Below are 16,882 nucleotides of genomic sequence, written 5' to 3' on the forward strand. Positions count from 1 at the left end.
GCTATTATTTTTTTATCACATGAAAAACGTTTATGTCATATCGATAAGCTTTTCAGTAACTGGCCCTCAGTTCCAGTGTGATAGGATTAAAGGTATTCGAATTATTTCCAAAATATGTACACAGATGCACATATGTACACACACACACATACATACATTTTTTCTAAACCATGGAAATGTAATCAGTGATTGATTCTGAGTTCAAATCAGCCAAAATTCCTAAGTCGAATTTTCGTATGATTCGGAAACTTCATCTACATTTGTATTGTTACTACGTACATAGAAAAAGTTAAATTTTAAATTTACACATAGTGTAAACTTACAAAAGTTATTACAAAAAAATCTTATTAAATTTCAGGTAATAATTGAAAAGATTAAATTAAAATAAGATATTTGGTTTTTGTCGTTATTTATTATGTATGTATATTGTCTAGAAAGACTCTAAGAAAGTAATTATAACTCATTTTCTGAAAATACATAGATAACATGTATGCTGATGTTAAATAGTCTGTATGGTCAATAAATATGTTCGGTCTTTAATGTTCTCTCAAACCAAATGGGATTATATATTGCTTTTAATCCAGTCTATGTATTTTGCAGCATCTGTGAAGATTGTAAAGTATCGAGGATCACAAATTCTTTTGTCAGATCTGGAAACCGTCACCGAAACGATGCCACGCAGGAAATATGACATTTTTTTATCTGCTTGTATTATGGGCACTACAAGTCCTCCCCCACTGTCTCCGTTACATGGACTCGAACCTGAAAATCAATTTACAGCACTTATAATACTTCACATTGACACAAATCTAAAATAAGCCTATAATTGCATACATATATTCAGAGCCGTAGCAATGATTTTGCAGCCCTTGGCAAATATCTAATATTGCGCCCCATTATTTTTTTACTATTTATTTATTTATTTGGAAAATTTACAGTTTATTAAGTTACATAGATTGATAGTAAAAAAACATAATTATGTTAAGTAAACCATTAATAATTATATTAAATTAACTTTAAAAAATAAACCTTCTTTTAATATTATAAACACCCCGTATTTCCAATGTCGCAACAACAAAAATATACTTTTTAAATCATTTTTATTTTTAAAATGTACTGTGAAAATAAAAAAAAATTATATTAGAAATATGTAAAGGAGTATTTTATTTTTAAGTTAATTATTATTTGTATAATGTAAAGAAAATTAGGGAAATATAGAAGAGGCTCGTAAAAAGGCACCACAGGCAAAAAAATTAAGATAAATACAATAATTTTTTTTAATTTTGAGGAATAAAATAGTTTAAAATGTTTCGGAAACTGATAGCTATAGTCCATCTGCCGTAGAAAGACACTTACGTAAAACTCACATGCCGTTCCTTGCACCACATTTGAACCAATAGCATTTCGCACGTACAATTTTCTACTGTTTGCGCTGAATGCTATTGGTCAAGAGGCAGTGTAAAGGACAGTATGTACGTTCTTCCTAAGTGTCCTCCTACAGTGGACCAATTATACATACGTTATACAAAAAACGTATAACGAAAGCGTCAAATTGAAGCTGAAGTACCATGAAAGATTTTAAAACAAACCTTAAATATTGTTCCTTATTCTACTAGAATTATTATTGTGACTTGAAAGTTTCAAACTAGTAGTCGTTATATAAGTTTATATTATTCGATAATTCATATTCTTAATATGCTAAAATTTTATGTCTGATTTTGACTGTTGGTCGATTATAAATAATTTGGAAAAAAAAGCAGGCGAAGGGCGCCAAAGGCGCCCTCTCACATCCCGCGACCTTGGCAACCACACTGATTATATATGTATATAAAAGTAAATTAAAAAATTCAAACCAATTGTCTGTTGTCCACCGGCGCATAATGAATTTTCGTATACAAATTTATCAAAAAATGAAGCATAACTCAAAAGGCATTCGGTGTCTGAAACTATAGTCATCGTACCAGTCATGAGTTGTAGAGAAATTGTGTCATTTTCATTCAAACCCCAGCCGACGATCTGATTTATATTTAATATGTATATTATTCATATATTTATTTTTAATACAATAGTATATTTTACTGGGTATACCGTTCCATTTAGGCCATATGCATAGTCTTTGGACACGTTTCTGCTTATATCGTAATCTGTCCATAAGCAAATGGGTTGAACATATTGATTGAATACTATTTTTGTTTTCAAACGAAGTAAAGCAATGTCATTCCTGAGATTTTTTATATCGAACCCATTGTAAACTATTATTGATGAAATCTATAAAATAAATCAATTGATGTGTTAAACATTATATGTAGTTTAATATCAGAATATGTATCAATCAAATAAGTAACAAATAGTTGACTTCTAGTTCTTGAACTGATAAATCTCTCGTGTTTAAATTGTACTTCCCTGCTACTGCTAGTAGTTTATTACTTAGAAGTGCATCACCATTGGAAGTTGTTACGCAATGTGCGGCTAAAAAGCATGGTACCTTTGAATTTTTAAAAATTTAAATTAAATTAGTCTTTGGAATTAGGTAAACCTGTCACAATAGCTGTATCTGAAACAATTGATCCACCACATCTGTATGACAATGGGTTTGTAACGTTTGCAATTCGTCCATAAAGTGCAATGTGCCAAGGCCAATCTCCGGGTCTTGTTTTATCTCCTCTTATAATGAGTTCGGTGTAATCTATTTGTCGCCTACCACAGCGAGGATAGAAGTCTTGTGGAGCTGGTGTAAAGGAGCCCAATGCAATTGGTTTCGCACCTAAAATCGTCGGTTCTATCTGTAATATTTAAATAAAAATATGTAACAGGTTTCGACAAAATGTTTTATAAATTTTATCCAAAACTTATGTAATACCTTTCTTGCGTTTTTGCATACTGATTTTTCATTTAGCGTAGCGTTTAGAATATTTGGGAATGGTTGCCCTTGTACTCCTTGCACATTAAAATTTATGTCATTTGTCGCATCAAAAGGAAATAATCTAAAAAGTGTGCCCTCTGAATATACTCGGGCGATTTCTGAATCCTGATATACATATGTTTTAGCATATTGAGTAATGCGTTTATACAATTGGATGATCCAAGGATATGTATTAATGATGTATAATAGCTTACTATGGTTATTACTGCTGGGTTGTCCAATCTTAATTCTATCCTTGCCTCTGTAAGGTTTTTGTAGGTTTTCAAATTAAATGTACCGTCCCAATAATTTTCTACTGATGGCCGACGACCGATCTCCCTTTCCATAAATATAAATCCATCAGGACACGGATTAAAACCTTCTACTGCTAGTCCAATAAATGACATACCATCAGTTTGGCATTTCACGATGTTTAATTTGAATAGCAGTAATATGAATAACAAGGCTTTTGAATATTTTAAGTGTGTGTCCATTTGATATGGAAAAACAAAATCAATTACTAAAATGCGTGTATTTCACACGAATAGTTATTTAACAACTGAGTGTATATTAGAAGAAACCTACAATTGCTTCAACCATACAGGATGTAATCTTTTCAATTTGGTATTCAATTTTGCATTCTTTCAAAAGTTTTCAATCTGCATAAATCAAAAGTTGAAAAATAATAAATTCTATTTAACTTTGATAAGTACAATGATTGAAAATATTAAATTATAATGAGGTATTTGGTTTTTATCATTGATTATGGTTTGGTTTATTACTGTTAAGAAAATATTAAGTATATGCAGATTGACACAACCACAATGGCTTGCAGAAATTTTTCTCAGTGATGGTGAAAGCTGTTTCATAATTAAGTTTTTTTTATTATTATTCCTTATAATTACATATTAACAAAAGCTATTTCTATAACAATATTACAATTGACTTCAGAATAATGACAACATTGTTCAGTTTAATGTTTGAGTATCTATGGAAAATGTAGAAAACTATGTACATATAATATATTGCCTGGGGAAACTGAGTAATTGGTCTATTATAAAAGTAATTAGGAAATTTCAGTAATTTTTGTAGCTTTTTCATTTGTGAAAACAGATAATGTAAATTGGTTATTGTATATTTCCATATCCTCTAAAATGATGTATCTACAGGTGTTTTATATGTATGTTGTGAAATTAAATCGTGTAGTAGTATTTATGAAAATTAGTATACATTCTTTTTGGTGAGAAAAAATGAATAGGCAATATGGAGTGATTACACTAAGCAACAAAAAAAATTACCAGAGCGGAGACTAACCAATCTTTACTAAGTTTGACCCACTGAATTTGAATATAATAATGATTTTTGTTGGTTAGTGATCGTTTACGAGATATGAGCGTTTAAAAAAATGCGCGATTTTTATAGTTTTTTGGCTTTTGCGGTCTTTAACTCAAAATTTAGTATTGATGTGCTCAGAGTGAGTATTGGAATCAATAGTCAGATGTTTTTTTCTATTGATTGTGATTTTTTTTTGTTTTAAAATACTTATAATTAGTCTAGCGAATTTCTCTGTCTCCGCTCGGGTAACTCAAAAATGTGATATTTTGTTGCTCAGTGTTATTAATTTGAAACATGTACATTGTTCGTTGATTAAAAACAATGTTTATAATTTGATTTATGTTTTAGTTTAATGGAACGAATTAAGGTTTGAGGTTAATATTAAATTATAATATTGGCGGTCGTTTATAATATTGTACACGGCCAACCAACTTAGAGGAGTAACGGATGCAGGTACCTCAGGCGTCTCAGGTACCTGAAGTTTGAAGACAATAGTTATTCCGCTTGCTTCTTGCAAATGATATTTTGCTTTTGTTTAATGGCATTTCATGATGATCCAAACCAAATTTTGTACAAATTCTAACGGAAAACGAATATAATCTAATACAAATTAATCTAAATATGAATGAAAACGGGCACGCGTTGTTCCAAATTGACGCTTCATCTTTCTTTTCACACGCATCCACATATTTTCCACATTTTGCGTATGTATTTCACTATCATTTGGATCCACGAAATTATCCTGGTGAACTAATTTTACCGGAATTCGGAATATTTCCGTACGCTGCCCAACCATCTATATATCTATGTAAAATAAAATAAAATAAGGCTACTAACTATCCAACGTCACCGTTTTCAAAAATTACCCAGAATTTAGACGTGTTTTTATAATTATTTCTCACCATCGAAATATCAGAATCGATTTAAATTTCCATCGTTGATCAAACTGCGGAAAATGGCAGTTTCAAAATGCTTGGAAGACTGTAGAAATAGATACTGAATCGTTAGTGAAGTGAAACATAGAAAAGCCTTGTAATAATAAAAAAGTGAATCGATACATTGCTTTTAATATTCATTTTTATATTATAGCGTAGTAAAGAGGAGACGCAGGTTAAGTACATTAGGGATTATCCACCGCCTAAAGTGCAGTCGGAAGTGGACTATGGAGACCCCCGAACTGGCTTAACGGGACGCACTAAGTGGCGGGGAGGATTCTCAGAATTGAGAGCGCGAAAGCGTGAGACTATGCGTGCGTGAGACCGTGAGACCACACGTGCGTAAACAATAAATAAACAAACTGAGTGAGGAAGCTGTGGCGAGGAACCTGTCCTTTAAAAGGAAGTACTAAGACCATATCAGATTATTCTGGAACGAGCGCTGGTTGCGCGTGGATTTCTTTAATCATCCAATAAATGCTGTGAAGCAACTTTGACCTTTCATTCGGACCCTCCACCCACCCACCCCTACGCAACAATATTTTCATTGTGTGTTCATTGGACGTTAGGCCCCGAACGCACATTTTTTCGCGCTACAGAAACCATCGCACAAAAATATTACGATACACGTACTTGCGATTATCGTAATATTTTTTCAGTCGCAACTTTATCAGTTTGAAAATAGATTTTACAGATACGCGTTATGTTATGGCTCTGTTGTTGGGCTTAAAAGCGTAAACAACAATATTGGGTACATCCCCTTATAAGTCGGAGGCTTTTAAAAGGCCTATTTCATAAAATTCATCTCGATTTGATAAGTCATTCCAACAAATTTTTCAAATCAATGGTTTGACTTCTTCGTTACGTACTGAAGTGCGACTAAGCTGCAGCAAATGCGCACGGGTTCATATTATGCATTTTAGGCCCCAAACGGACTTGTGATTTTTTGCGCGCGATCATTTAGCCGCAAAAATAGAACACACAGACGACCGCACGCACATAAGACCAAAAAATCGCAGCTACTAAAAAGATGCAACTGGCCTCTAAATGATAGTGCGTTTGGGGTCTTAAGGTCTGACCGCACTATGCCACAACCGAACGATCCGACACTTCACAACAGTACGTGACCAAATATTGTTTGTATGAAATTGTATGAGACATAACGCACTGCGCGACAGTCGCATGACTTAGAACGACACCGTGCGTCAAAGTTGACTTTCCGACCAACTTTGACGCAAAGTGTCGTTCGCGACGTGACGCAAGTGTCATTGAGTGGGGGTTGCCGTGCAGCAATTATTCTCCTTCTTCATATCGTGACTTTGAAATAGCATGTAGCCATAATCTTTTGATTTTTCTCGACCGTTCTTCTTCCTCGCATATCAAAGATACTATAATAGCGTCCGTTTCGTCCATCTTGCTCCGAGGTACCGAACGAATGATTGACATAATTTTCTGCAGAGTGTCGCATCGCTTTCGTTCAAGTGCGGTTTACCTAATATTGTAGCACACTGTTGTAGTGTCGGATCGTTCAGTTGTCGTATAGTGCGGTCAGACCTTTAACCGCTTAGCTGCCCAAAGCGCCTTAAGGCGCAAACAGCCGTATCTATTACACGCTCAGCACGTCGGCTGGGCATCTAAGCGGTTAATTGCATTTTTTTATCGCCTCCCCCCCCTCTAAAGAAAATTCTAGATCCGTCCTTGTCACTAACGTCTGGATGCGGACAAGGCATCAAGTCGTGAAAGTCGATAAAACGAGCGCGGTAAAATGAACGAGGCATAATTTTGACGGGCAAATAGTAATGAGGCGGGCGGAGGTCGGCGGGAAAATGGAAGGTGGATGGTGGCGAAAAGGCGAGATCGGCAGGCCGCAGTGTGGGCGCTTTCGGCGGTGCTCGCACTCCGCACCACAGCCGCAGTAGCCATTTGCCGGAGGCGCGTGATGGCCGCGAGTGGCGCCGGCGCGCTCTTCGCCTCGCTCGCACCCGCACCCGCACCCGCATTCGCACTCGTCCAGGTCGACCTTCTCTCCTGCGACCGCAACCGCAACAGCAATCGCAACCGCAACTGCAACCGCAACCGCATCGTCGCCGCTGCGCCCCCCCCTCGCCGCTGCGGCCTCCTCTTCAGTCGACTCCACCTCCACCTTCGAGGCCACCCGCAGCTCCGGTCAGTTCTCGCCCCCCACCCCCCCTCGACCCCTCGACCCCTCGCCCCCCGCCGCCCCCCTCGCCCCGCGCTTGTGCAACTCGCGTGCGCGTCCTCGCCTCGCTATTGGTCGATCGATACCGATCGAAGACCCGCAAGCGGTCTATGCACGCGCCCCCCCTCCACCCGTTCGCCCTCGCGCCCTCCCCCCCCGCGTGGCGCACTGCGGCCCCCTCCCCACCCCACCCCTCCCCTCCCCTCTGCCATGCCCTGCCCTCCCCCTCTCCCCGCACCTCTCGACCGCCATTGACTTTTCATTGGCGCGCTCCGCTAAAGATGGACGCCTTTTTATTTTAATTTTTTTATTTCATTTCGATTTTGCGCCTTAACATTTCGAAAGTCGACATTTCGTCTTCGAACTGTGCAATTTTTTTTTTCGAACTTCGATTTACGCTTCGAAATTTCCTCTCGGATTGTTCTACGTTGGCGACCCTGCGCAAAAGTTCCGACATGGAGAATGCAGACTTTTTCTAAATGGCCCCATCTCGTACACTGCACAATTTTCCAATCGACGATGATCACTCGAGAGGTCGCAAAAAGCCGCGTTTACATAATCGATTGATTCAAAACAATTTTTTTTTTTGAATAAATTCAAATTTCATTTTTCACGAACAGCATGTGTAAACGCTATCGTTCTAGTACCCTCTATCGAGGCCAATGTATATCATTTCTACTTGTCGATTGCTAATACTAAATAATACTCCTAAATGGTCGAGGGAAGGGGAGGGGTGCATTCTAATTGGAAATATAGTTCATAAATATCTTGTTAACCCTTTGAATGCTGACCAACGCCGATCGACGTTTTGCCAACAGGTCCAAGAGCCTGAAATACGCCGATAGGCGTTGTATTTTGAGTATGTAAAAAATAAGCAAGAATACTACCCGCCAAGCCTTTCCAGGTAGCATTGAAAAAAAATGCATTGAACATGAGTTGTGTAACCCATATCGATGTTTATAAAGATAGGTTTACACCGGTATTTCTCATTTAATAACCATAGCAGAAAAATCCATCGATGGAAATCCCTAACTGCCGAATATTTTAGATAGTGGCTTGATCAACATTGAAGAAGATTGAACTAGACTTAGGTTTATTTTATATTGTTGCAAGATATATTAGAGAGTCTAAACACACCTTTACAAAACTTGAAATCCTCGGCTGTAGTTATCTAGGGTTCGTTTGGATTAGCTTCAACTTTTATACCCGTTTTCTATTGGATTTCTAAAAAATTCTAGTTAGAAATGTTGCGAAATTTTCAGCATGGCAGACTTTCAACAGAAAAGACGTCAGCACTCAAAGGGTTAATAGGGCTCGCATGTATATTTTAAGGACTTATTGGTAAACAACAAGAATAGCGTCCCCTGGAATTTACATACACGTAACGAGGAAAGACAGGAAGCGGAACACGTGGGTGAGAAGTATGACGAGGGTAGTGGACATAGTGGATATATTAAAGAGATTGAAATGGTTATGGGCGGGGACTGCGTGGCTAGAATAATGAACGAAAGGTGGACAAAAGAAGTGCTTGAATGGTACCCGAGAGAATGCATAAGGGTAAAAGGAAGACTGCAGGGAAGATGGGTAGACGAAATTAGGAAAATGTGTGGGGTGAGATGGATGAGAGTTGCGCAAAACAGAGACGAGTGAAAGCGTGTTGGAGATGCCTTCATCCAGTAGTGGATGGTAAATGGTTGTAGATGATGATGATGATGATGATGACATACACAAAACGTTGAGAATGTAATTCACTATCATTCGGATCAACAAAGTTGTCTTGGTGAATCACAAACGAATGCGTTTATATTCCACTGTGAAACATCAATTCAGCACAAGTTGTGAATTATTTACAACGTAAGAATTTAGTAAGAATTTGTTTTTTAGAAATTCATTTCACACCTCCCCCAATGGGTTTTAGAGTATTTCTGACGGTAATTGCAGAGAATTGCACAATATAGGTACCATGTTGGGTCTTACGTCAAATGCCAGGCGACGCTATTCTTGGTGTTTACCGACCTATATTTTTTTTGTATAGATTCATTTTTGAAATTTTAAATGAGGATTTGGAAAAATTAAAACACATGTACGTAGGTATATATGTGACATTAAATTCGTCTAAGGGGGTGGGGTATGACTATGGCAACCCTTTGTATCCGCCTATGGTCCACCATTTCAATGTATGTGCGTATGGTATCTTCATCAATTTTGAAGCTATATGATACCTCGAATTGACGATTTTATTGATTCCTCTATCGGAAGAATCTTTTGCATAATTTCTAGAATTGGAACTCGAATCTTTATCTGCCTGTCTCCTCATTAGTGCTGCACTTGGTTGTACTTGTAACTGAAGTGGCCCGAGAAAAAGTTAGTTTATAAACTGGCTTGTGTTATTGTTGTGTCGAAGGACAGGGGTTTCCAGATATAAATGAAAAACGCAGGGAATAGTAGAGTAGTTTAGTTTGATCCTCACATCTCGGATGACCAGGTTAAAATGACTAGCATAATGTAGCAGTATATAGGTATTATATACTCAAAGCTGTGATCGATTCATTGGCCTATTAGTGGCGATCGCCCATTGGCCGTTGAATTCTGATCGCTGATTGGACGTTGAGTGCTCGTCATCCATTGGTCAACTAGCACTGATTGATCAACTTTCACAATATACTATTGGTTCGTTTTCTCTCTCATCTGTTCGAAGGAACTCAACATGTCCAGTGTGACAGTGAAGGTCGTTTTATTTAGCCTGATTTGTATGTGATTTAAACTGGATACAAATTCATTTCCTTATTTATAATTCTGTACTTTCATTACTAGTATCAAAAATACTTTGCTTTATCATCTGTACTTCATATTTTTACTGTATCGCATAATTCTCATGCCACTTTTTCTTATTCCAGGTGAATTTTTTCTGCGTACCAGATTGTTGTTGATTCCTATATACATTATATATACATAATATATCATACCTACAAAAAAAAAAAAAAAAAAACAGACTTTATATTTTAATTCATAATGGCTGTGAACGGGATTGAAGACATGAACGGGGAGTTATTTACCGACAATCTAGTTGGATTGGGAGATGAGGGGGGTTCTCTTGAGCCTTCCGATTCTGGTGGGAATAAGGACCAAGATTGTAATATTTGCGAGTGAGTTTCTGTCATATTTTTTCTATTTTTTATTACTACGATATATATGTACATATATTGATATCGTGGTATAATACTTAAAGGTTATAATATTGTCCAGTGTTAATTTTTTTTTTTTTTTACCTTTTAGCAATAAGTTATGCAATCCTCTTATTTTGAACTGCTTGCATGTGTTTTGCGAAAACTGTTTGGAGAAATTGCTTAAAAATGAAACAAGCGACACCCTCGCTTTCAATCATGTAATCGTTTGTCCGAGGTGCAAACAAGAGACTAAGGTAATTTTTTTCTATTTATTACACAATGTAAAAAAGTCTTCTCAGAATGGAACTGCATTTGTTTTAATTATGAAATCTCGTTAGGTTGTTATTAAACGGTGTTAATTTTTTTTAGGTTCCAAGTTCTGGTGTGTCTTCGTTGCCCACAGATTATATTCTGACTAATATTTTGGATTTATCGCAAGATCAAAATCTTGTGTGCACTTGCTGTAAGAGTAAAGATCAAGCTGTGGCGAGATGTTCCGATTGTTCACACTTCTTGTGTCCGAATTGCACTACTGCACACGAGTTTATGCGATGTTTTGAAAACCATACTGTCGTTCGTTTTGAATCGATTCGAAATTCTAAAGAAAAGTTGGTTATTCATAAGCCGATTTTTTGCGAAATACATCCTGGGGAGAGTCTTTCGTTTTATTGCAATCCCTGCGAAGAAGGTGTTTGTCAGGAGTGCGTCGTACGTTTACACAAAACCACTCCGACTCATCATTGCGAGCGTTTGTCTGAGGTGGAGGCTTCTCTGCGTAGGCAGCTCGGTGGACTAGCTCATTTGGCAGCGACTCGTGCTAAGGAATGCCAGCGTGCGACTGAGCGTCTCGACGATTCGCTCTCCGAGTTGCAACGTCAACGTGAAGATGCTCAGAGTCTCATTCGGGAATCGTACCAGACTTACAAGTCTGCTCTGAAGAAGGCCCGTGATCACGCACTCGAACAAATGGACTGTATTCATTCGGAAAGGGAGCTGAAAGTGATGGATCTGTACAATAGTACAAACAATACCATTGTAAAGATGGAAGATGCATATAAATTTACGATACGTTTGGTTAAAGAGGGTGATGGAACAGAAATTGCCATGTTGAAGAAAGTGGTGACAGCTCAAATTATGAATCTTGCCAAAAATATTCCAAAGTTAGACATCAAATTTTCTTTTGAATTTGAGTGTAACACTGAAAAGTTTGAAAACATTATAATTGATAATTTTGGCAAGTTGAAGACTGAAAGCAGTTCAAATGAGACTCGGGACAGTGGCATCGTTGTCGGTCCAGCATCTTTATCTGGATCTCCACCCGCTCCTCTGCCGTCTTCAATGCAATCGTCTTTTGAGGAGTTTGCTTTGACTCCAACTTCGCCTTTGGTGGCCCCGAATTTTCAACCGCTATCTTCTATTGCTGAATATAATTTACAGCAGTTGGCAAGTTTGCAAAAGGATGTATCACCAGCTCATCCGCCGCCATCTAACTCCCTGATATTATCTGAATTATTATCCGACGATATCAGTTCTACTCATGTTTTAAACAATTTGCAAGCTCTCGCTAAACTAGGCTTAAATACAGGTAATTGAATAAAATGTTTGAATAAAATAATGATGGAATGTTTCATTTTTTTTTTTACTTTTGATAATGCGATTACAGTTTTGAAATAATTCTTATTTGATGCATTCATTTACCTAAAAAACTATTTTCATTAGTGTGGCGTGAACACCTTATCTGGTGGTTTATATCTCTAATGACGCATTATTACATTTTTTATAAATTTAAGCAAATGTTGGTCGACTTGTATTGTAATTTTTTTCATATGCAAGAACATGTATTGTCTTTGACTTGTGTGACCATTTTCTGTTCATTTTCTTTCTCGATTTTCTCTAACTGTGTATTATTATTTTGTTTTCAAATTTATTATAATTGGCTATAAATATGTCATTAGAATAAAAATAATTTTCGAAATTTCATTTTTTATTAACTTCCTAATTTTTTGAATTAACAAAATTTAACGAACACAATGTATTTCCAGAATGTTGACAAATAAACTGTTTAAAATATTAAATTCATTAGGTTTTGAATAAAAAATAAAATAAAAAAAATGATTCTTTGGGATAAGTATCTGCACTTAATTACTATAGTAGTTATAATAATAGAAAAAGGTTTATGAATGTTTGAATAATACGATAAATAATATTATTCGATTCCGAGTGGTTGAATTATAAACCTCGATTAGTATCAACTTTTTTGATGGTATTGCAGAAGTCAATGGTGGAAGTGGAATCGGTAATTCTAGTGTCGGCGCTGTGCCCGGACCAGGACGCTCTCCACCAATGTTGACACTACCTACCACACCATCGCCGAGACCCGGAGAGGACGGATCAATCCCTCCACCGGCTTCTGCACCTTTTCCGAGATCCGTTAAGGCTACACCGATGCATATTCGTTACAAGTTTGGCCAATTAGGCGGTAGCAAAGGGCAATTCAATTCTCCTCACGGTTTTTGTCTTGGAAACGAAGAAGATATCATCGTCGCGGACACCAACAATCACCGTATAACGGTAAGTGTAATTTTCTCACAAATATCTCATTCCGATATTGAAAAAATCGATTCCATATTTTAAATTCATCGAAATGAATTGCCTCGACAGGTTTTCGAGAAGACTGGAACTTACAAGTTTCACTTTGGCACTGCCGGCAAAGAAGAAGGTCAGCTGTGGTATCCCCGCAAGGTGGCCATGATGCGCACAACCGGAAAGTTCGTTGTTTGTGATCGTGGAAATGAACGCTCGAGAATGCAGATTTTCACGAAGAATGGTCACTTTCTAAAGAAGATCGCCGTTCGTTATATCGACATAGTAGCGGGACTCGCTGTCACTGCTGAAGGTCACATTGTTGCCGTCGACAGCGTCACTCCCACGGTTTTCGTCATATCGGAGAATGGGGATTTGCTCAGTTGGTTTGACTGCAGTGAATGCATGCGGGAACCCTCGGACATAGCTATCAATGGTATATACTCTTTTATTTGTAATAATGTGAATATTTGCAGTTTATTAAACTTTTTTTTTAAATTTCAATGGGTACGATTGTACGACAACTGCACATTGAGAAAAATACTCTGTATCTTAAAAAAGATGTTTGTGCATTATTTTCGGTGCATCAAACAATCTCGTATTGTGCATCGAATAAAATATTTTTGGCATTATAAAGTGACCATTAAAAATATGAAACGATCATCCGAAAAAATAGATTTTATCATTAGATAGATACAAAAAGTAGCAACTTTGCAGTCTTCCGCTATTGACATCCGTCAACTTTCAAAAGTGCTTACTTTTGTTTCTCACTAATGAATTGTGATCTTAAATAAATAAAACCAACCCTAACTTAACCTAACCTAACCAAACCATAAATAAATAAAACCTAATCAAACGTTGGTTCGTATTTCAAAATTCGCGACGTTGACGAAACAGTTTATGTCATTTTAATGCACATTTCATCCACTTGTTAAGTAGCAAATATTTTTTTCAATGATCAAAGCCAACTTTCCAATGCAATCTACATCCGTCATTTAGAAATGCACACAATTTTTTTATAATGTACATAAACTTTTTTTAATGTGCGAAAATTTTTTTAAATGCACATTTATTTTATAAAATGGACGTTTATAATATTGTTCCCAATTTCAATTGTAGGAAAGGAGTTTTATGTATGCGATTTTAAAGGACATTGCGTAGTTGTGTTTTCTGAAGATGGTAAATTTCTTCGTCGTATTGGCTATGAAAACATTACAAATTATCCAAATGGTATTGACGTATCTGATGCTGGTGATGTTCTCATCGGCGATTCTCATGGAAATCGATTCCACGTGGCAGTTTTTACTCGAGAAGGTGAACTTGTTACCGAATTCGAGTGCCCTTATGTCAAGGTATGTAATTTCATCATCGGCATTTATTATTTATCGATAAAATTGGTTGATAATGTGATGAGAAAGAAGTATACAATAACATGTATTTGATATTAAAATTTCGTTCAAATGTAAAGGTAATGTATGCATATGTATAGTTGAGAATTATGCTTGTGAAAATCAGATCGAAAATAACATGGGAAATTGGCTTGGTAAATATGAGCCATTATGACTGTGTTGCAACAAAATTTTGCAGTAATTAAACTTTCTCTTTTGATTCTTTCAGGTATCTCGTTGTTGCGGTTTAAAGATAACATCTGAAGGCTACATTGTTACCTTAGCAAAAAACAATCATCATGTGTTGGTTCTCAACACTTTATATATAGTTTGAGGTTCTGCTTTTGAACTGGATTTTACTGTCTCCAATTAGTATATGATCTCATGCTATTTCCAGTAATTTTGTTTTATTGTTTTGTTTGGTATTGTTAATTTGCTAACTCATTGGGGCACAGCTCCATTTACTCTTATTTTTATTGTTATTAATTATGGTCTGATTAATATAACTATTTTTGTTTTATCAAAACAGTCATGTAACCTCCAAAGCACTGAGTAGGATAATAGATTTTACGTAGTTTATTTTGATTTTGGATATAAAATTTGCATTTAGTTAATTAGTAATTGAATCCAAAGCTTAGTGTATAATTATTTAAGCAGATATTACGTTTAAAAAAATTCAATTCAATGTAAATGATTTCAAAATTTAGTTGCTGACATGGTTCCTAATATGCATGAATGAGTTTTACATTTGTCAATTAGTGTACGTTTAAACATTTTATGTTGTATTTTTTTTTTCATCTATTTATGTAAGCACAAAGTTTTAATGTTATGTATGTATATTTCTGTTTATTATATACATATATAATGTGTGTAAGATTTATTTTATTTTTTTTTGTTGAATGATGCACAGTACTTGCCGGATACTGAAATTTAGTCATGGGTTAACTAAAAATTTTTTTCAGTCAAGGTTTTTTTTCGTGTATTTGGGATATATATGTATATATATCTATATTTGTTTACGTTTATTTATAATAGTTGGAAGGATTACCTAATTTTTTTTTAGTCTAGAACGTATGAACGTCTTTATGCATAATAACATCTAATATTACTGAAAATCTTGTGTGTATGTGGATTTTAGTCGCATGAGGTTATTTTTTGCATTTGTGTAAAGAGCACATATCAGTGTGTAGTGGCTTGGCTTTTTAAGCCTTGCTACATATTGTATTCATGTGCCATTTATATAATTTAGGTATACTTACAAATTATATATTGTCCATTAAATTATATATATATATATATTTACCATATTCTGAGAAGTATAAATTTGAAATAATTTTTCACATACTCTTTTTTGAGAGCGTCTTTATTATACATTTTGAATATTTCTTTAATTGAGATTGTGACAGTTTACTGTAGGCGTAGACACGTATTGTAATAACTTAAAAACAACAAAAACCTAAGCCGTACCTTTTGGCTTGCAGATTATACAAAAAAATTAAATTGGCACTTTCAATTTACACAACACTATTAAATATTGAACCCAGGTGGTAGGAGATTTTTTTTTTTTAGCTTGATTTGATTTCGTCATGTTTTAAAAACTTGTTTCGTATTATATAACTGGTAAAAATTATATTCATACATAACCATGCGTCCAGGATTAAAATGATATTATACCTAATAATATGTGTTGACTTATTCTCAGGTGTAATATTTTCAGGTCGCCACTTTGTCATAATGTATGCTTTTATTGTATTCGTTTTTCAGACACGTACTTTCAGATGCGTGTTGTGTGTGTGTGTGTGTATGTGTGTGTGTTAATGTAAATGTGTGTGGATGTATGTGTATATGTGTAGCTATATATGTATATGAGCACTTGGATGATGTGCTCTCCTGACGAAGTAAAATACCATGAGATAACATCGCAGACAAAGTGCATCATCATTGTGAGCCAACAGACCCTATTGTCTATGGTGTTGAGCTTTTTGGCCCGCACTGTGGTTCTCATTGGGAGTGTTTCGTTGTCTGTCCCAATTTTTTGGTATTCGAATATATATATATATATATATATATATATATATATATATATATATATATATATGTATGTGTATATATATATATATATATTACAGATCTTGCCCAGTTATTTTTAGAATCTCGGTGGTGTCCTATTTAATTTTTTTTTTTGTAAATAAAATGTTACAATTTTGAATTCTACTACTTATTATATAATGTTATTATGATGTGTATCATATGTTGTATGTAAATGTTGAGTGTGTTGATTCATTTAGAGATGTCGTTTGATTTTTTTTAGTGTTTGGAAAATGGACACCTGCTAAAATTTGAAAAATTATATAAAAAAAAATAAAAAAAAG

The 16,882-nt window shown here is 35.6% G+C and overlaps 2 protein-coding genes across 3 annotated transcripts; one reads left to right on the top strand and one right to left on the bottom strand.

The window, feature by feature from the left end:
* Positions 1-395: 395 nt before the first annotated feature.
* LOC143911824 (chymotrypsinogen A-like) lies at positions 396-4,289 on the bottom strand. 2 transcript variants are annotated; one of them, XM_077430880.1, is made up of 8 exons: positions 3,488-3,561; positions 3,118-3,368; positions 2,861-3,028; positions 2,537-2,783; positions 2,357-2,469; positions 2,089-2,268; positions 1,854-2,016; positions 396-762 (listed from the first exon to the last, which is right to left on the bottom strand). In XM_077430880.1, the coding sequence occupies exons 2-8, from the start codon at positions 3,307-3,309 to the stop codon at positions 563-565; spliced, it is 1,263 nt and encodes a 420-aa protein (XP_077287006.1). In that variant the 5' UTR covers positions 3,310-3,368; positions 3,488-3,561; the 3' UTR covers positions 396-562. The 2 variants fall into 2 exon arrangements, with proteins under 2 accessions (XP_077287006.1, XP_077287007.1); XM_077430881.1 differs by having other exon boundaries at positions 3,118-4,289.
* A 2,784-nt stretch (positions 4,290-7,073) lies between these two features.
* On the top strand, positions 7,074-15,382 carry mei-P26 (E3 ubiquitin-protein ligase meiotic P26). Its single transcript, XM_077431742.1, has 8 exons — positions 7,074-7,338; positions 10,270-10,518; positions 10,649-10,793; positions 10,909-12,124; positions 12,812-13,110; positions 13,201-13,558; positions 14,242-14,474; positions 14,740-15,382. Exons 2-8 carry the CDS (start codon positions 10,385-10,387, stop codon positions 14,842-14,844), a joined length of 2,490 nt encoding a protein of 829 aa, XP_077287868.1. The 5' UTR covers positions 7,074-7,338; positions 10,270-10,384; the 3' UTR covers positions 14,845-15,382.
* The last annotated feature ends 1,500 nt before the right edge of the window (positions 15,383-16,882 follow it).

Source organism: Arctopsyche grandis, chromosome 5, assembly GCF_051622035.1.
Source record: "Arctopsyche grandis isolate Sample6627 chromosome 5, ASM5162203v2, whole genome shotgun sequence".
Classification (NCBI taxonomy): Eukaryota; Metazoa; Arthropoda; class Insecta; order Trichoptera; family Hydropsychidae; genus Arctopsyche; species Arctopsyche grandis.

Bases quoted from the DNA above. Each gene is read 5' to 3' on its own strand.
- LOC143911824 (XM_077430881.1), bottom strand. From the start codon at position 3,396: ATGGACACACACTTAAAATATTCAAAAGCCTTGTTATTCATATTACTG. The intron at 3,029-3,117 runs GTAAGCTATTAT...TATGTATATCAG, and splicing joins ACCCAGCAGTAATAACCATA to GATTCAGAAATCGCCCGAGT. The intron at 763-1,853 runs GTTTGAATTTTT...ATTGATTTTCAG, and splicing joins CGGTGGACAACAGACAATTG to GTTCGAGTCCATGTAACGGA.
- mei-P26 (XM_077431742.1), top strand. From the start codon at position 10,385: ATGGCTGTGAACGGGATTGAAGACATGAACGGGGAGTTATTTACCGAC. The intron at 12,125-12,811 runs GTAATTGAATAA...ATGGTATTGCAG, and splicing joins TAAACTAGGCTTAAATACAG to AAGTCAATGGTGGAAGTGGA. The intron at 13,111-13,200 runs GTAAGTGTAATT...TTGCCTCGACAG, and splicing joins CCAACAATCACCGTATAACG to GTTTTCGAGAAGACTGGAAC.